This window comes from Schistocerca gregaria, chromosome 10 (genome assembly GCF_023897955.1).
Source record: "Schistocerca gregaria isolate iqSchGreg1 chromosome 10, iqSchGreg1.2, whole genome shotgun sequence".
NCBI lineage: Eukaryota > Metazoa > Arthropoda > Insecta > Orthoptera > Acrididae > Schistocerca > Schistocerca gregaria.
Window position 1 is genome coordinate 139624763 of NC_064929.1, and position 19964 is coordinate 139644726.

At 40.0% G+C, this 19964-nt stretch overlaps 1 protein-coding gene and 1 non-coding gene across 3 annotated transcripts in view; one reads left to right on the forward strand and one right to left on the reverse strand.

Moving 5' to 3' along the window:
* LOC126293489 (uncharacterized) overlaps positions 1–19577 on the forward strand; it is a 48435-nt gene extending 28858 nt beyond the window's left edge. For both annotated transcript variants that reach the window (XM_049986743.1, XM_049986744.1), the window contains one exon: positions 15436–19577. In XM_049986743.1, the coding sequence (XP_049842700.1) occupies positions 15436–15626 (191 nt within the window). In that variant the 3' untranslated portion in view covers positions 15627–19577. The remainder of the gene's footprint in view (positions 1–15435) is intronic.
* Trnat-ugu (transfer RNA threonine (anticodon UGU)) lies at positions 11018–11091 on the reverse strand. Its single transcript has one exon. It is a non-coding gene; the product is annotated as a tRNA-Thr (tRNA).
* Positions 19578–19964: the final 387 nt, after the last annotated feature.

The window sequence follows — 19964 nt, forward strand, 5'->3', positions numbered from 1 at the left end:
ATCATACACTTTCATCTTTGCAGATTAATCAAGAGAACCACCATATATTATCGAAACATACTTTCATGCAACAGTTTTTTTTTTCCTTCCTCTCATGCCTTCCACCTTTCCATCTATAATTATATGTTGCAGGCAATTCCTACGCAGTGTATGTCCCTGATCATGTCTAAAAAATCTTCTTTCTTCATAACTTCTTCATTCTTAAGTCTGTCAGTCCACTCAACTGTAAGCATCCTTCTCCATAGCCACATTTCAAAACTTTCTGAACATCATCTTTTCTTTTTAATGGTCCATTATTCACTGTTGTATAACAGTACACTCCAGATATAACATTTATAAAATCTAGCTCCATCGGAATTCTTCTAAATGTCGGCAACTGCTTCACCTTTTCAAATGCCTTTTTCCCATATGTATCCACCTCCTTATTTCTTCTATACAGTACCCATTCCACGTCATTAAGCTTCCCAGGTACATACAGTATTTTATTTGTTCTATCTAATTACCAAGTAAGAATGTGTTAACTGTAGCTTTCTTATTGCTTGTTCTCATAACTTTTGTATTTCCTATAGCATATTTATCTTCATTCTTACATTTTCCTTCCTCCAATACTCTTCAACATCTGCTGTTGCTTCTCTTCCGATTCTGCCGGCAGTGCTTGATTGTCAACATATTTTATAATCTTTATCTTTTCTTCTCCAGTTATAATGCCTCTTGCATCATCTAAGGCCTTGCATCTCAATTTGTCTCCATATATGTTGAACAGCTTCAGTGGCAATTGGCATCCCTTACATCCCTTCCAATGCTCATATCTTCAGTCTCCTTTCTGTACTCTCAGTATTTGCTTTGTCTGCATCTCCATTAACTTTCAATATTTCCAGCCCATACCAACATCTTTTAAATTTCAACAGTATACTCCAGGTGACTATTTAAAGTCATGCACTAGTTGAAATAAAATATACACCTACTTCTTCATTTCTGTTATTCATTCTCTGATCATCCTCAGGCATCCCATAGCATCTATTGTTTCTTTACACTTCCTGAACCAAAACTTGCCTTCCCCAGTATTTTCCTCAATTTTTCTTTTCAGTTCATCTTAATATCATTGTCTTTACAGCCTTTGTAACATGATGGTTGAAACTAATTGTACTGTAGTCTTTGCATTCTTTCATGTTTCACCGTTTGTGTAGAAGTATTACAGTGCTCTTAAGTAGGTCTTAGAGGCCAAATTCCTGTCTCATAAATTCTGTTAGGACCTCAGTCAATCTGGCTATTGAATTTATGCTTAAGGCTTGCTGTGCCTCAGATGGTGTTCTATCATAGTCTCATGCCATATCTTACTAAAGCTGGGCAAATCTGGTCAGGCGAATATCCATTTTCTTTCAACACTAACTGTAGGTGCTCACACATCATTGTGAGAGAGTCCCTATGCTACACAACAGGTGCCTGGTGCACCAGAATTCTATAAACGGCCATAATTTGTAAGGGGTGGAGGAGCTACACATCTGATAATACAGTTCTGTATATGTAGGCTTTGGGTAAACAGTACAAGACAGCACAAATTCCTGGGCTTAGAGTGAAACCAGTGTTCAATTGAAAAAAAACTGTCGGGCGCCTTACTGAGTCGACACATCACCCTTTGGGAAAAGGAAGCGAAGTCTTTCATTGCCAAGTTTGGGGTATTCTAAGAATAGTTGAATGTAGTGTTGATTTGTAACTGCACCAATTCCAGCACACAAACTAGCTATTAATGATTATCACGTCAACACCTTTTCCTCAATCATTTCTTGTACATTTACATTTAGCCCTTCATAAAAGCGAGATGTAAAATAAAAAATTGAAGGTGTACCAGTATGAAATGAGTGCTTTTTTGTGAAAGTGAAACACTTATTTTGTATTGAAAAGTAAAAACATTTTATTCAAAGTACTGACCATTGCTTTCTATACATTTTGACCACCTTTCTGGCAATTTGTGGATACTACGCCAATAAAAATGTTGGTCTTTTGGAGCAAACCAATCAGATATCCAATTTTCGACTTCTTCGTAGGAATTGAAGTGTTCCTCAGCCAATGCATGTACCATTGATGAAAACAAATGGTAGTCGGAAGGGGCCAAGTCTGCTGAATACGGTGGGTGGGGTAGCAGCTCCAAGCCAAGTGTTTTGATTGTATCCTGAACCAGTTTTGCTTTGTGTGCAGGTGCATCATCGTGTAAAAAAAATTACTTAGCCATGTTTTCCAGCCCATTTTGGTCTTTTTTCGATCAATGCATCGTTCAAATTGATCATTTGTTGTCTGTAGCAATTAGTATTCAGTTTCACTGGGTTTTAGAAGCTCATGATACACCACACCTTAAGGATTCTTAAAATAAATCCATTTTTCATCATCAGTAACAATTCGATGCAAAATTGATTTTCTTTCATGTCTTTGAAGCAAAATTTGACAAATGGTTTTTTGGTTTTCCATTTGTCTTTCACTCAATTCATGTGGCACCCATTTTCCACACTTCTGAATCTTTCCCGTAGCGTTCAAACAGTCAGAAATTGTTTGTTGTGCAACATTTAGCATTGCTGCCATTTGCTTCTGACTCAAAGTGTCATCTTCATCCAATATTGCTTGCAATTCGGCGTCTTCGAACTTTTTTGGTGGTCTTCCATGTTATTCATTTCTTACATCAAAATCATTATTTCTGAACCATTGAAACCATCTTTTGCATGTTGCTTCTGATAGAGCATGATCACCATATGCCTCGACAAGCATTCGATGCAAGTCTGCAGCATTCTTTTTCAAATGGAAACAAAAAAATTAATGCTTTCCGCAAATCATCACATTCTGGTACAAAATTCGACATTGTTAACATGATAAAAACATATGATGATGTTTGTTCCATGACTTGATGTATACTAAATATCTTTGACATACCAACCAAACAAAAACAAAATTAAGGCTCATTCACAACAAATGCTCCATATCGACACATTTTTATCTTAACGCTCTTTTCATACCGGTGCACCTGGTAATTATCACCATCAGAAAAATAAAACCAGGGTAAGGTTACTTTGTGTTCTGGCCCTAGAAGGACCACGGTGCCCGAATGCCCTGTGTGTCATTCCCTGCCAGTGGTCTCTCCAGCAGCAGTACAGTGAGGTATGTGGTTAGCATGCTGCTCTCCTGGTCATTGTAGGGTTTCATGACCTTGGAACTGCTACTAATCAGTCGAGTGGCTCCTCAATTGGCCTCATAAGGCTGAGTGCATTCTGTACCATCTGTACGAAAACTCTCTGGCAGTGCCAGCTATGAAGAGCAAAATGGCAGTGCTGTTTCTACGAAGAAGTGGGAATCACGAGAGAAGCCCTCACGGGAGTCGGAACTCTTTTGGAGTAGGTGCGTGGGAGCAAGGGGTCCAGAGCCATGGCATTGCTTCATCTTTTTCTGTGCTGTTATTTTTCTCTCTCGTTATATATTTTCTCTGACTTTCTCTGACAGATTTCCTGTTGACAATGTAGCTCACTCTTAGGATGTCGATTCTGGCTCCTTCCACTTTGTTCCTTCATTTTACAACACATATTTTGGTTATCTTCCATTCAGTCCCCAGATCTCGGTTTGATATTCACCTTTTCACATTTTTTACAGATTGTGCGAGACACGTGGGGAAGATTGCCCACTATCTAACGTGATAGCCAGTCAGTGTGGAGGTCGTCAGGTAGCTGTGCATTGGTGACCCCCCAGACCACGCAGGGGTCACACTGTCGAGGCTCGAGCTGTCATCTCCCTGCGCTTAATGAGAAATAGGTGCCCGTCCGTTTGACAGCGCCTGGACCCCGGGGCACTGGCTATCGTGCCAAGTGGCCTTTACTTTGGCAGGTGGCAAACATGGAGAACAACACACGTTCAAAGTAGGGTGCCATCGTGGTGGATATGTGGCATCACAGGACAACCGGCAGCTGTGAGGCTTCAGCAATTTTTCCAGTATGGACAACAGTTTAGTGCTGATTGTTACTACCTTTAGATTGTTTCCTCCTTGGCTATGTCAGGAGGGGAACACAAATTCGAGGGATTTGCAGACAGTTATTCCCTCAGTTGCTGATTTGCACCCAAACAGATGGAAGGTCTTCTCTCTCTACTAAACCAATCGTCTATTGAAGTGTTTTTGGTGATCTCCATTTTCTTATCAAATAGCAAAGTGGTTCAATCTTAATTAAGGTGCCAAATCCACCTCAGTCTTAGGCATTAATGTCTTGTAAACAACTTGGTGGTGTACCTGCTACCATCACACAACCACAAGAACCTCAACACAGTACAAAGATTAATTTTTCATCGGGAACTGATGCTGCAGACAGATGAAGAACTCGGCAAACATTTGCAGATTTGAGGAATCCACTTTGTACATTGAGAGCCACCAGACAACGAGGTAGACATTGGTGCATATCTCTTCACTTTACAGGGGAATCTGCTTCTAGAAGAGGTCAAACTCTTGTTACTGCTGCAATGTGACACGATTTTTTAAAAGTAAGCACTTTGGGCCTATGTCTTCCGTATTTAAATACAACCTGATGCGTGGAGAATGTGGCTGGCCACTTCACGAAAATTCTCCATGTGTTCTACAAACCACCTGCTGACATTGGAAACAACCACCCTCCCTAACCCTGAAGTGTGTTAACCTATTCGACGAACATAAAATCCGGGAACTGAAAGCGGTAGATCATCTCTCTTATTTTGAAGCTTGGAAAAAATATTATCATTTGCTTCCAGTCACAGTGATATCAATCTTTGCCACTGCTGTGACCAAGTCATCAGCAGTACCTGACATATTTACTCTCTCAACTTACACACGATATGTTTGCACAAATAAGCTTAATTGTCAGGGCATGTTCACTCTTTCCACATTCCTATACGTAGCGAGTAAGCCCTCACAGGAATTTTGACCACCAAAATTTGTTAAAGAAAAAAGAAGAAATCTTAGTAGTAAGCTCCTGCAGTGATGCTGGAAGCTCCTGACCCCTCATGCCGTTAGATTCTGAAAATGTGTTCATTGTTGTTGTTCCACACCCACAAACAGTGATCATAGACCTGTCCTCCAGGCCCCTTCACACCTAACCAGGTCACTTCAGTGTGCTGATCCAGTGGAACGATAGTTGACATAATTGTTGTTGTTGTGGTTTTCAGTCCTGAGACTGGTTTGATGCAGCTCTCGATGCTACTCTATCCTGTGCAAGGTTCTTCATCTCCCAGTACCTACTGCAACCTACGTCCTTCTGAATCTGCTTACTGTATTCATCTCTTGGTCTCCCTCTACGATTTTTACCCTCCACGGTGGCCTCCAATACTAAATTGGTGATCCCTTGATGCCTCAGAACATGTCCTACCAACCGATCCCTTCTTCTAGTCAAGTTGTGCCACAAACTTCTCTTCTCCCCAATCCTATTCAACACTTCCTCATTAGTTATGCGATCTACCCATCTAATTTTCAGCATTCTTCTGTAGCACCACATTTCGAAAGCTTCTATTCTCTTCTTGTCCAAACTATTTATCGTCCATGATTCACTTCCATACATGGCTACACTCCATACAAAGACTTTCAGAAACGACTTCCTGACGATTACATCAATACTCGATGATAACAAATTTCTTTTCTTCAGAAACGCAATTGCCAGTCTACATTTTATATCCTCTCTACTTCGACCATATCAGTTATTTTGCTCCCCAAATAGCAAAACTTCTTTACTACTTTAAGTGCCACATTTCCTAATCAGATTCCTTCAACATCACGCGACTTAATTCGACTACATTCCATTATCCTCGTTTTGCTTTTGTTGATGTTCATTTTATATCCTCCTTTCAAGACACTATCCATTCCGTTCAACTGCTCTTCCAAGTCCTTTGCTGTCTCTGATAGAATTATGATGTCATCGGCGAACCTCAAAGTTTTTATTTCTTCTCCATGGATTTTAATACCTACTCCAAATTTTTCTTTTGTTTCCTTTACTGCTTGCTCAATATACAGATTGAATAACATTGGGGATGGGCTACAACCCTGTCTCACTCCCTTCCCAACCACTGCTTCCTTTTCATGTCCTTCGATTCTTGTAACTGCCATCTGATTTCTGTACAAATTGTAAATAGCCTTTCACGCCCTGTATTTTACCCCTGCCACCTTCAGAATTTGAAGGAGAGTATTCCAGTCAACACTGTCAAAAGCTTTCTCTAAGTCTACAAATGCTAGAAACGTAGGTTTGCCTTTCCTTAATCTTTCTTCTAAGATAAGTCGTAGGGTCAGTATTGCCTCACGTGTTCCAACATTTCTACGGAAGCCAAACTGATCTTCCCCCAGGTCGGCTTCTACTAGTTTTTCCATTCGTCTGTAAAGAATTCGTGTTAGTATTTTGCAGCTGTGACTTACTAAACTGATAATTCGGTAATTTTCACATCTGTCAACACCTGCTTTCTTTGGGATTGGAATTATTATATTCTTCTTGAAGTATGAGGGTATTTCGCCTGTTTCATACACCTTGCTCACCAGATGGTAGAGTTTTGTAAGGACTGGCTCTCCCGAGGCCGTCAGTATTTCCAATGGAATGTTGTCTACTCCGGGGCCTTGTTTCGACTCAAGTCTTTCAGTGCTCTGTCAAACTCTACACGCAGTATCGTATGTCCCATTTCATCTTCATCTACATCCTCTTCCAATTCCATAATATTGTCCTCAAGTACATCGCCCTTGTATAGACCCTCTATATACTCCTTCCACCTTTCTGCTTTATCTTCTTTGCTTAGAACTGGGTTTCCATCTGAGCTCTTGATGTTCATACAAGTGATTCTCTTATCTCCAAAGGTCTCTTTAATTGTCCTGTAGGCAGTATCTATCTTACCCTAGTGAGATAAGCCTCTACATCCTTACATTTGTTCTCTAGCCATCCCTGCTTAGTCATTTTGCACTTCCTGTCGATCTCATTTTTGAGACGTTTGTATTCCTTTTTGCCTGCTTCATTTACTGCATTTTTATATTTTCTCCTTTCATCAATTAAATTCAGTATTTCTTCTGTCACCCAAGGATTTCTACTAGCCCTCGTGTTTTTACCTACTTGATCCTCTGCAGCCTACACTACTTCATCCCTCAAAGCTACCCATTCTTCTTCTACTGTATTTCTTTCCCCCATTCCTGTCAATTGCTCCCTTATGCTCTCCCTGAAACTCTGTACAACCTCTGGTTCTTTTAGTTTATCCAGGTCCCATCTCCTTAAATTCCCACCTTTTTGCAGTTTCTTGAGTTTTAATCTACAGGATAACCAATAGATTGTGGTCAGTCTACATATGCCCCTGGAAATGTCTTACAATTTAAAACCTGGTTCCTAAATCTCTGTCTTACCATTATATAATCTATCTGATACCTTTTAGTATCTCCAGGATTCTTCCATGTATACAACCTTTCTTTATGATTCTTGAACCAAGTGTTAGCTATGATTAAGTTGTGCTGTGTGCAAAATTCTACCAGGAGGCTTCCTCTTTCATTTCTTTGCCCCAGTCCATATTCACCTACTACGTTTCCTTCTCTCCCTTTCCCTACTACCGAATTCCAGTCACCCATGACTATTAAATTTTCATCTCCCTTCACTATCTGAATAATTTCTTTTATTTGATCATACATTTCTTCAATTTCTTCGTCATCTGTAAAGCTAGTTGGCATATAAACTTGTACTACTGTAGTAGCTGTTGGCTTCGTATCTACCTTTGCCACAATAATGCGTTCACTATGCTGTTTGTAGTAGCTTACCCTTATTCCTATTTTCCTATTCATTATTAAAGCTACTCCTGCATTACCCATCTTTGATTTTGTGTTTATAACCCTGTAGTCACCTGACCAGAAGTCTCGTTCCTCCTGCCACCGAACTTCACTAATTCCCACTATATCTAACATTAACCTATCCATTTCCCTTTTTAAATTTTCTAACCTACCTGCCCGATTAAGGGATCTGACATTCCACGCTCCGATCCGTAGAACGCCAGTTTTCTTTCTCCTGATAATGACATCCTCTTGAGTAGTCCCCACCCGGAGATCCGAATGGGGGACTATTTTACCTCCAGAATATTTTACCCAAGAGGACGCCATCATCATTTAATCACACAGTAAAGCTGCATGCCCTCGGGAAAAATTACGGCCTTAGTTTCCCCTTGCTTTCAGCCGTTCGCAGTACCAGCACAGCAAGACCGTTTTGGTTAGTGTTACAAGGCCAGATCAGTCAATCATCCAGACTGTTGCCCCTGAAACTACTGAGAAGGCTGCTGCCCCACTTCAGGAACCACACGTTTGTCTGGCCTCTCAACAGATTCCCCTCTCTATAAGGTATTGCCAAGTCGTCTAGTGGGGGCCTTCTGATGGACCAGCTTCTAGTTGATCGTGATGTGTGTCTCCTCAATTAAGAGATTCCTACCAAAGTCAGTGCCACTCATGGGGATACATTTTTGGCTATTGACCTTACATTCTCTTCCTCCAGTCTCGCCACTTCACTAGTTAGTGCTGCACGCTAATCTTTGTGACAGTAACCACTTTCCGATGTTCCTGTCCCTTCCTTGTCACTGGCTAGAGGACCATTTATCATGTCGGGCTCTTAGAAGAGCCAACTGGCAGTTATGTACCTCTTCTGTCATATCACTTCCTCGGTGTCATATTTCATCAATGAGACTGGGAGGCATCTCTGACATGATCACCTGTGCTGTGGGAACTAGTATTCCCCTTCATACAGATCCCCTCAGCTGCTGACAGACGCCATAGTAGAGTGAAGGTATTCTAACAGCTATCCAGGATCATTGACGTGTGTGTGTGTGTGTGTGTGTGTGTGTGTGTGTGTGTGTGTGTGTGTGTGTGTGGTTTGAGGTTTTCGGAGGATCATTGATTCGCAGACAATCCTCCTCACCTTTATGCAGCTTTGTGCAAAGGCTAACTATCCAGTTAAACACAGTAAGAAGGAATGCTGTTAGTACTGCATCTCCTCCTTTCATGCCAGATATAAGCCTAACTCCATAGTCTTCTGGTCATTCTGCACCTCATCTGTCAGGGTAATATTTGTATCGATTCTTCGGTTCTTGCTGGACGCCTTGCTACCCACTTTGTGGCAGTGTGTGCATCGTCTCCTTACCCAGGTATGGTTTGAAAGCATAAATGACAATTGAAGACATCTCTCTATCCTTCACTCTCCAGCAGGACAAATTATATAATGAACAATAAATAATCTTCATTGAGCCTGGGCACACAATTGTGACGTATTATTTGATTGATTTAATCCTATAACACAAAATTTGGGTGGGGAGGGTGAGGTGTAGGAGGCTAAGGGTGGGGGAAGTTGAAATGCTAGTGTGAAGAGTAGGTAGGTGTGTGGTGGGGCAAGATAGGACTGGTAGGTACAGAATTGATTGGCTGTGCTGGGGGGAAGGGGAGAGGCGAAGACATAGAGGAGGGGAAATGATTAGTAGGTGTGTTGGTGGAGTAGGAATCATGGATAATGCTAGAGTGGGAGGAGGGAAGTGGGTGGAAGGTTGAGGCGAAGGGGATTGTGAGAATGAAAGATATGTTGTAGGGAGTTCAACCTGCACAGTTCAGAAGTGCTGATGTCGGTAAGGAGGACCCAGATGGTGCAGGTGTGAAGCAGTCATTGAAGTGAAGTACATTATGTTGAGCAGCATGTGCAGCATCTGGGTGCTCCAGCTGTCTCTTGTCCACAGTTTGACAGGAGCCACTTGTTCGGACAAACAGCTTGTTAGTTGTCGTGCCCATGTAGAAAGCAGCATGGTGGTTGCAGCACAGTTTGTAGATCACATGATGGCTTTTACAGATAGCACTGCTACTGGTGGGATAGGAGATAGGTGACAGGACTGGCGTAGGTGGTGGTGGTGGTGGTGGTGGTGGTGGTGGGAGAAGGATGTATGGGACAGGTATTGCATCTAGGTTTATTACAGGGATACGAGCTGTGAGGCAAGGGGTTGGGAGACAGGATTACCTTGAGGGTCTCCAGTTGTCAGATATGTCTACCTACAAACCCTGCTACAGCAAACCCATTCCTGAAATCCAGCAGTAACTCCAGTCACTCGCAAAATCATTAATTCCATCCTCCACACTTCTACATTCTACATGCTTCCTAAATTCCATAAACCCATCCACACAGGACACCCTATTGGGCCCAGTTACTGTGCCCCACTAAGAGAATATCTGCTGTCATAGATCAGCCCCTTCAGCCTATTACCAGTAAAAGACATCATCTGTTTCCTCGAGCGACTCCCCTCAGTAGCTTTTCCTTTACTACACGGTGCCTTGCTCGTCACTGTCAATGCCGCCTCCCTGTACAGTAACATCCCTGTTGCCTATGACCTTGTCACTATTGAACACCACCTTTCCCAACACCTGACAAACACTGGACCTTCAACCTCCTCCTCAGTCGCCATGACCATGCTCAGCCACAGTTACTGCTCCTTTGAAGGCATCACCTACAAACCAACCCGGTGTATGACAATGGGCACCCGCATAACATCATCCTGTGCGAATATACTCATGGGCCATTTAAAGCAATCCTTTCTAACCACCCAAAATCCCATACCTCTCATCTGGGTCAGATTCATTGATGACATCATCATGATCCAGATTGAGGGTGAGGACGCCCTATCCACATTCCTCCAGAACCTCAGTACCTTCTCCTCGTTCACTTCACCTGATCCTCCTCAACCCAACAAGCCACCTTCCTCAATGCTGACATCCATCTCAGGGATGGCTCCATCCACATCACACCAGGCTACCACTGACAGTATCCCTACTCCTCCCACCAGCAACTACTACAGTCCATTTACAGGCATCTCCTACCCCATTAAAGGCAGGCCTACCTCTAAAAGCCTACCTCTACAAACTAAACAGCAACCACTGTGCTGCTTTCTATGTGATTCTGACAAATAAAAACCCTGGAATAATGATGACTAACTAAAAACCTCAGCTGCCGACAGGTGTTGTTGATATACCTCGATGTGGACAGCTGAAAATGTGTGCCCCGACCGGGACTCGAACCCGGGATCTCCTGCTTACACGGCAGACGCTCTATCCATCTGAGCCACCGAGGACACAGATGATTAGCGCGACTGCAGGGACTTATCCCTTCAACACCTGTCGGCAGCTGATGTTTTCAGTTAGTCATCATTATTCCATGGGAAAGCTGCACGGTCATCAACAGAGAGCAAGTTACTGTCTTCGTATATATAAATAAAAACCCGTCTGTTTGCATTAATGACCACCACCAAACTGTGGACAAGAGACAGGTGGATCGTCGAATTGCTGAACTTGCTGCCCAACACAGTGTGCTACCCTTCAGTGACTGCTTCAGTCTGTGGTATCTGGACCTTTCCTACAAACATCAGCCTTTCTGGACTGTGAAAGTGGGAAACCTGCATGCTATATATCCTAAATTCTCGTAGCCCTCCTGACCTCAACCTTCACTAGCCCTGTCCTCCACACACTTATCCCCGTCCCTGCTTCCACTCCAGTGCTATGCAGTTTTCTATTTTACCAACACACCCACAAGCATTTTCCCTCTTTTTTACTTCTGTTGTTTTCTGCTCCCCCCCACTACACACACACACACACACACACACACACACACACACACACACACACACACACACCTTCAGACTACATGTGACTCCACTTGCCTTCCCTACCATCTCACCATTACAGCCCTGCAGCTCCCACACACAGCACTACACCCTCCCCACCACCAGCTGCTGTCCCTCTCCCTCCTCACCACCATGTCACCTTCTTACCCGCATTGCTCACACCATATTGCTGTTCCCATCGGGCACAGTTGCAGTCTGGCCTCAGTGTCAGTGGTCATGTGTGAGTTGTGCTTGTGTGATGTGTGTTCCTTTTGGCTGAAAATTTAAATGTATAACTGTCTTTGTATTGTGCCTGTGTGTGACTCAACTCTCCACTATATAGAGAGTAGCAATCTATCTTTTTTTGTAATATTATGAAAACGACAGATTGGTTCTCAACATAGGATGACACATTGAGTTGCAGACAGGCATAATGAAACGACTGTTACATATTAGCTCTTGGCCGAAGCCTCTTCAGAAAAGAGGAACACACACACACACACACACACACACACACACACACACACACACACACAACACACACACACACACACAAGCAAGCAAGCAAGCAAGCACACCGTACACCGCAAGTGACTGCTGTCCCCGCCCACTCTGGCCACACTACAGTCTGGCTCGAGGTAGAGAGAGAGAGAGAGAGAGAGAGAGAGAGAGAGAGAGAGAGAGTGAGTGTAAAACAGTCTTTTGATCATGCCTGCCTGCAACACAGTATAAGCAAATTATAAAAAAATAATAATGTCCAAGAATTTGAAATTACTGTTAACAGATAAAGATTGTTACTATTATTATTATTATTATTATTATTATTATTATTATTATTATTGCCAAATGCTATCAATAAATGGAAGATGTAAAAAAAACTGTCAACTATTCTTTAGGTTCTTATTGTTGTTCCAGTAGGCTTTCATTTTTTTACGAGAAGGCTTGTTCACGTTCTTCCAATCACTTTGGTCTATAGTGTATGTGTTTTGGATGCTCTAATTAACTTCCCATCTGCCTACTTCATGTCTGAAGGTGTCTCTTTCTAAAATGTTGGTTTGTCTTACATATGCATCTTTTGGGTCCTTTCGAATTTTGTTGAGTCGAGGTGGTGAGATCTTGTGTGATGTTACTATGTCTGTTATCCTTTTTTTCAGTCACTTTTCTGGTAGTCTGTTTGGATGACCAAAGAGTTACATTTGCATTTTCTTAATACCAGTTTTGATGTCTGAACACTTTACTGTTGTTTGGAGTGGTTGTAGCCCATAACCATCTTAAGTATGTCTTGATCCTAAAATTTTCCTAATGATCATTCTGTCTCCTTTTTTGATCTCTTAAAGTTCGTGTTTGTAATTGTATTGTAGAGCCAAGTATTTTTTGTCTTCACATGGATTTTTTTGTTGTAGAAGTTTTAGCCTAACCTTGATGCTTTTTTGACTTTTTGACGTAATTTTGCTGGGAGATTTTTCGAGGCCTGTCAGTTTGATGAATTCTCCAGTGTATTTAATTATGGGAACCAGTTAATTTTACCTTTATCACGCTCACGACTTCTGTATTTGAATGTAAGAATGAGATTTGTAACCTTGCTTTTTATGCACAATCTTTAAGTATCTCGAGCTGTTTGACCGCTGTGTTTTCACCCTCCTTGAGTATCGTCCACAAATGCGAGGTATGGTATGTAGAGGTCTTTTTTTGGGAAAGCCCAGTAGGATTGTCTCCCAAAACCCAAGTTTCATAGGTTCTTTCTCCCATTCTTCCATATTATTTCCTAGGACAACATTGAACAGAAAAGGAGAGAGAGTCCATCTCATTTTGTCACTACTGTTTTGTTGTCAAAAGGTTCTGAAATTTCCACATAAATTTTACTTTAGATTTTGTTCCAGTTAGGGTTTGCTTTATGAAGTCTCAGGTTTTGGGACCCAGTCCCTCCTCGTGTAAAATTTGAAATAGTGGAGGCCTGTTTGTCAAGTCGGCGTAGGCCCTTTCAAAATCCACAAATGTGCATACTGGAGGTTTTTGTCTGAGGGGCTCGCATTTTGAGTATAGTTTTGAGATTAAAAATTTGTTCTGGGTATGATCTGTTAGGTCTGAAGCCTGCTTGGTATTCTGCTAATCTTGGTTCTAATTGCTTTTATGCTCTATTAAATCCGATAAGTCAAGACAACTTGATAAGATTTTGTAGGTGGGATTCCTCTATAGTTGTTTATATTTGATTTGTGGCCTTTTTTATGTAGTGGATGGATTAGAGTAATCTTCCAACCATAGAGAATTTTTTCGGTTTTTGACAAATGTTTTTGAATATTTGTGTATTTTCTTTGAGTGAGTTTGATCCTAAATATTTCATGAGTTCAGCCACATTTCTGTCCTCCCCTGATGTTCTCTGTCCCCCCCACCCGTAGTTTCTTGAAGTGTGAGTAAACTTCATTATGTTGGTGGGGATGAACTTTCTGTTGTGACACCTGGATGTAATTTTGGGAATCTCTCTTTGGATTCTGGACAGTTTAAAAGCTGTGAAAAATGTGGCTTGTTCCTGGCAGTTTTTATTTATTTGTCAAGGCTAATTTATCACCTTGTTTCTGATAGCAGAGGTTCTGCTTTCTTTGATTTGGTTTACAAAGGTCTTGTAGAAATGGCATGTGTTGTAAGTTTTGAAGTTGTCTTAAATTGACTGCAGTAGGTCAGTGACATATTTTCATTTATGTTGTCCTACAATCTTAGATGTTTGTTTGCTAACTTTGAGGAATTTCTTCTATGTTTCTTCTAATTTGTTGCAATTGTAATTTTGAAATGCCTTTTTTTTTTCTTTCTTCTAGTGCGTTCTCACATTCTTCAGTCCTGCAAGGGTGTTTCGGTTTATGTGAAGAAGGATCAGCTCTTTTGTTGTTTGGCTGATTTTAGTTTGAAATTTCTCCTAATCTTCTGTAGGTTGTTCGCCCTCTCTGTTTAAAGTTCTTCCCAGAATCTTTCACTTTGTATTGGAACTCTTTTTTACTGTCCCCTTTAATTGGTGCACATACTTAAATAAAAGTGTAATTTCCATTTGTATGTTTGATTCTTAAAGTCATAAGTCAGTTGCTGATTGGTTTCATATCTCATACTGAATCTAAAATTTTTTGTTTACGATGAGCCAAATAGTGCCACTCCTTTGCCAATTTTCTTGTTTGTTCCATTTTTTAAGATTTTGTGATTATTGTAGACTATTGTTCCTGAATCTGTGAAGCGTCTTTCTCGAAAGAAGAGAATTTGTGATTTTATTTTTCATAAGTTCTGTTGTGAGATTGTGTAGTTTTCTTGCTCGATTGAGTGCCTGAATGTTGAAAGTGCCAATATAAGTGTGTGGTTTTCATGGAAGTTTACCAGAGCACTGCAAGCTCTTCAGAATCCAAACGCTTGATTGTCACATCAGTGTGGGCGGATTGTCCACCTGAGGTAATTCTGTCTTTACTTGTAAGAGTCATGTTTGCCTGTCATCAATTTTTTAGCGTTTGCTAGTGGTGTAGAACCAGGGATTGTGAGTTCTTCGAGCATGTTTACAGCCGCACCTCGTGGTGAACGGATGCTAACCATACCGCCACTTGCTCCAAGTCAGGTGCAGCATGGGTTTTGGTTGTTATTTTGGTCCATGGGTGGCATTTTATTTCCCAGCTACTCTGCATACCTGTTGGGCATTCGCATATCCACTACTTGGGGATGCGTTAGGTGCGGGGTTTACAAAACTCGCATTTGTTGTTGTTATTATTATTATTATTATTATATGATCAATTGATGTTTCCTGCTTTTCCTGTACACTAACTTCTTTCCGGTTTTTTTTTGTTGCAGGTGTGATGGCGGTGAAGCGCCGCCTGAAGCGGCAGAGGGAGATGCAGCAGGCACTTGAAGATGAGTCCTCAGAGTCTCCCACCACCACATCACCAGCTGAAAGTTCTCCCACCGAAAGCTCTCCTGCTACCTCCACTCCAGACACACCACTATCACCTGATTTCCCTGTTTCTGATGAAACTGATGCCTGAATCTCTCTTCAATTTGTGGAAAATGTTATAACTAGTAACGTAAGTTTGACAGGCCTATAGAAAATGAGAACAAAGCTTAAAATTCAAGATTGTTTTCTACACTTGCACTTTTATTGTTGCTATCCATAAGCAATAGGCAGGTGAGAATTGAAAGCTGAAAAAAAGTCTCATTGCTTACTGACAGTTCATAAAAGTGAAGCAGTTGCAGAAGAAATGCAAATCTTATTAAGGTAACAGAGATGCTGTAGAATGACATGCATTAGAAATTTTGTAAGTCTGCCTGTTGTGAAGCTCAAGCAGGTCTTTTATAACGTGTGCTTCTCAAGTGTCAGCAGGCATAGTTAAAGAATATTTTGCAAATGTGTTGAAACTTCCCCTTTTCTTTTGTGAATTGATTGTGCATTTCGTGACTTGAAGAAAATTTTCAGTCACATAGCAAATTACGACCATTTCTGGGGGGGGGGGGGGGGGGTGTTCTTGCTATGGTCACTTTGCTTTTATCTTCCATTCAGAAAAAAAATTAATTTGTACAAGATGTGCAATGTTGTAATTTTCCATTTGCTTTAAAATGTACATGTTAAGGGTGTTTCACCAGCCATTAAAAATCTTATTTTGAAGAACAACAAAAACACATAGCATTAATCTACAGTAGTCAGTTGGTAATAATGAAATTGAAGAACATTATTTCCACAAGTCTGTTCTTTTAAAATAGTTTTTTATTGTGCACTACTAGTTAGTTTGCAGTGTTGCTCATTCTCAAATGTGTGTACAAACATATCTACCACATACCAGATTGAAATGTAAGTCAGAATATAAAAAACTATATGACTGCATTGGTAGTTGAACAACAATTGTTGTGTGACTTGTATTTCATTCATAATCTTTTGGAATAAAATGAGAAACAGTGCTAGACGATATTTAAACATCAAATAACATGTTTGAAACATGGAAAGTAGAAAACTGTTTCTTGAAATTTCCCTCTGGTCAGTATAATATACAGGTTGCATTTTATGTAGTTATCATGAGAGAACTGGGTTACAATAAATAAAAACAAAAACTATAGCCTATATCTGAAATGGATTACCTTTATGGAAAAAATATCTTAGAAGGGAATGGAGGAAGACGGATAAGCAGTTTAATCACAGAAAATAAATAACAAGGTCAGAAGGTTAACTAAAGCCATAAATTTCAAACAAAGGTAAAATTTAGTTTTGAAAGCCAAGGAATAAGGTCTAGCAGAAATTAAAGTATCCTTCCCAATTTAAGCATTATTTTGTGATGTGTTGATATGATATAGGTTAACTTCCCAGAAAGAAACTACATTAATGCACAGATTGGATTGGTGATTGGATTGTAGATCGTAAACAGGTACAAGCAATTTGGCACAATCTTTAATGCACTTGTCTTCATTTTGGAGGAACAAGGTTTCAGTTCTCATTTGACAATCCAAGTTAAGCTTCCAGTGGTTTTCCTAAATTGATTAATATTAATGCTGTGATTATCAATATGAGAAAGATGAGTCTGAATTTTCTTTCCCACCTTTGTATCCTTTTCTTATTTAAACCGATGCTGCATTTCTAAACACCATATCAGTGAGGAGCTAGTCTTACTTCATTGCAAATTCCAGAATACAAATTATGAGCTGCAGCCAGTTGGAAGTATTTTACAGTGAGCTAACAGGTATGGAAATAAATAGAAAAAAGGCATAAACTAAGTTTGTGTGTACTGCATCCCATGGTACTGGACCTGATCACAGTGGTTTTTTTAGTTCATCATCACCCCCCACCCCGGGTCTTTCCCTTTTCATTGTCATGACCTGGGGGCACCAAATTAGATGGAAAAAACATTTGCTCTCATCCAAATTGACGGAACCGTTTTATCACTTCCTGAAAGTAATGTACGAAAGAAATTTTCTACGATTGTGTTTTCTTAGCTTTTATATAATTTTTTCAGTTTCTGAAACTACTAAAAGCAGATAGTTGTTCTTGATGTAGTTTCTAACCTTTGTTTTGAATCTCATGTTCTTTAAATAAGATTGAGGCTGTCTGAAGTTAACATAATTTTGAAATTATGGTAGGTAGTGTTTTCTTTTATTCATATCTATGAGGGTAAGTCATGAGTATCTACAATCAATTTTTATAATTGATTACAACAAGAGTACAAAATTTTTATTGACATCATTTTTCAACAGTCATCATCCTGCTTTCCAGTGCTCTTAGTCCATCATTCCACAAGCTTTGTGATACCCTCTGAAAAAAAAGGTATTTGATTGCACAATAAGCCATGTATGCACCGTTACTTTTGCCTGTTGACTGGAGCTGAATCGGTGGCCACTTAAACCACCTTTAAGTGGACCATTCATTTTAGAAATGTTTGACATTCATTAGCATGATGGTGCTGACAGATTTTCATGTAGTTACACTTGTGCTCTTCATAGAGCTTTTTTTAAGATATTTTGCACCGATTTTGTGAAAGTTGGGCTCATTATGTATGATTTTTGTGTGCTATAACTAATCTGTACATGGTACATGATAAGCAGTCATTTGATGGGCTGATTCAATATTGACATAGTTGTGGCTGTAGCTGGACAACTCACTCTTTCTTTGTCCTTCACACTCATCCAACCATTTTCAAACAAACCATTGTCCCCATCTTATGCTGACAATCTTCTATGAATTGCCACTGCTGGTACACCTTCAGACCACAAAAAACGGACGGAACGCTGTTCTTCTACAGTGCAAACAGAGCGGCACAGACTTCTTTATGTTGCAACAGTACAAAGCAGATGATGTAATGATGCTGCAACCTACCACAGGTGAAGACGATGGTGCAGTGTAGTGCTGGTGAGCACAAAAAGCCATAGAGGCAGCCTAAAGATAATTGGAGCAGAAGTGCAGATACTTACTGACTTAGCTTCATAGTTCAGCAAATAAAACAAAGTACTGCATACTGTGTGACACCAGTACTGATATTTTGATACGCTGGACAGTTGGTATGAAACTAAAACTAATGTTTACATACAAGGTTCATACTAATAGTATGTGAACCATTGAATAATTAATGCTGCTACTTTACGTTTATCCATGTAAAACAGTATTTGTGGTTTGGTCAGTAGCCTTTAGTATATGTGTTGTATAGCAACAAATGATTTTATGTCAATTATCTGACTTAATCTGCAGTCGAAATCTCAGATTCCTACAAAAATTTTGTTCAGTTTTCTGCTTTTGCTTGATTATTTGATGATAAGAAGTGATAAGGTACATTTTCATTTCCTATTCCCTCCCTCTTATGCAACAACTGTAATAAAGAAAATGGTTTGTTGTTCTTATAGTTGAATTTCAGTGAAAACTTGTACCATATTGGAGAGGAGAAATTCTTGTTATTTGTTGAACAGAAAGCAACAGGGTTTGTGGCACAGCAGAAGTGAGATGGAGGATAATAGTTGGAATCTTGTCTCTTGCATATCAAGTGTGTATCTATAAGGGTTTCAAAGTAAAGTAAAGATTGAAACCAGTTAAGGTCCTTTTGCAACATGTACATATCTTAAGCACACTTTTTTTGTGCAAATTCAAGGGGTTCATATTTTCTTGTACTTAATGTTGTTAGTATATGTGAAATTTTTAAACAGAAATAAATGTTAATAATATGCTTATCTGTGATATCAGGACTGTTGCAATGTATTGCATAAACATACATAAAGCTTTGCAGCAAGTTGTGCAGATCTATGTATATATCTATTTATTTGCTAAGAACATTGAATTGTTCTTTCAGAGACTTAACAGATGTTTGTGATTTAAAATATGTATGACTCTTTGTTCTATTTATTTTTGTTGCTGAGAAAATAAATGTTAGCCTAAATGACTTTACCTGGAAATACAGTGTATTTCAATATTTAGATTATAATAAATACCATCTCATGTGTAGGTTAAATCGACACATGAATTGCAAAACTTTTTGCGTTGAACCACAACCTTCTTACCAATTCCACTATAACCTCCCATTCCTACTGTTCTTGTTCAGCAGTTGCACTTGCATTATAGGTAAATGAACATCACATTTTGCAATGGTTTTCTAACCTGTGACAGTAAATACCTATGTTCCCTGCTCAGAGCTCAAGATAAGTGGCTGTTGGATTTTAAAATTACTGATCTCTCCAACATCCACTGTGATTTATTCAGCACTTGGTGTTTAATGGAAAGAGTATTCAGGAATTAAGTTCTATTTGAAATCTGATGTATTGCAATTGTATGCAGTTACACCAGTAATGGGCCTCTTATTACACTACTGCTAGATTGTTAATAATAAATTACACTGTCACCTGGAATATGGCCAATCTGC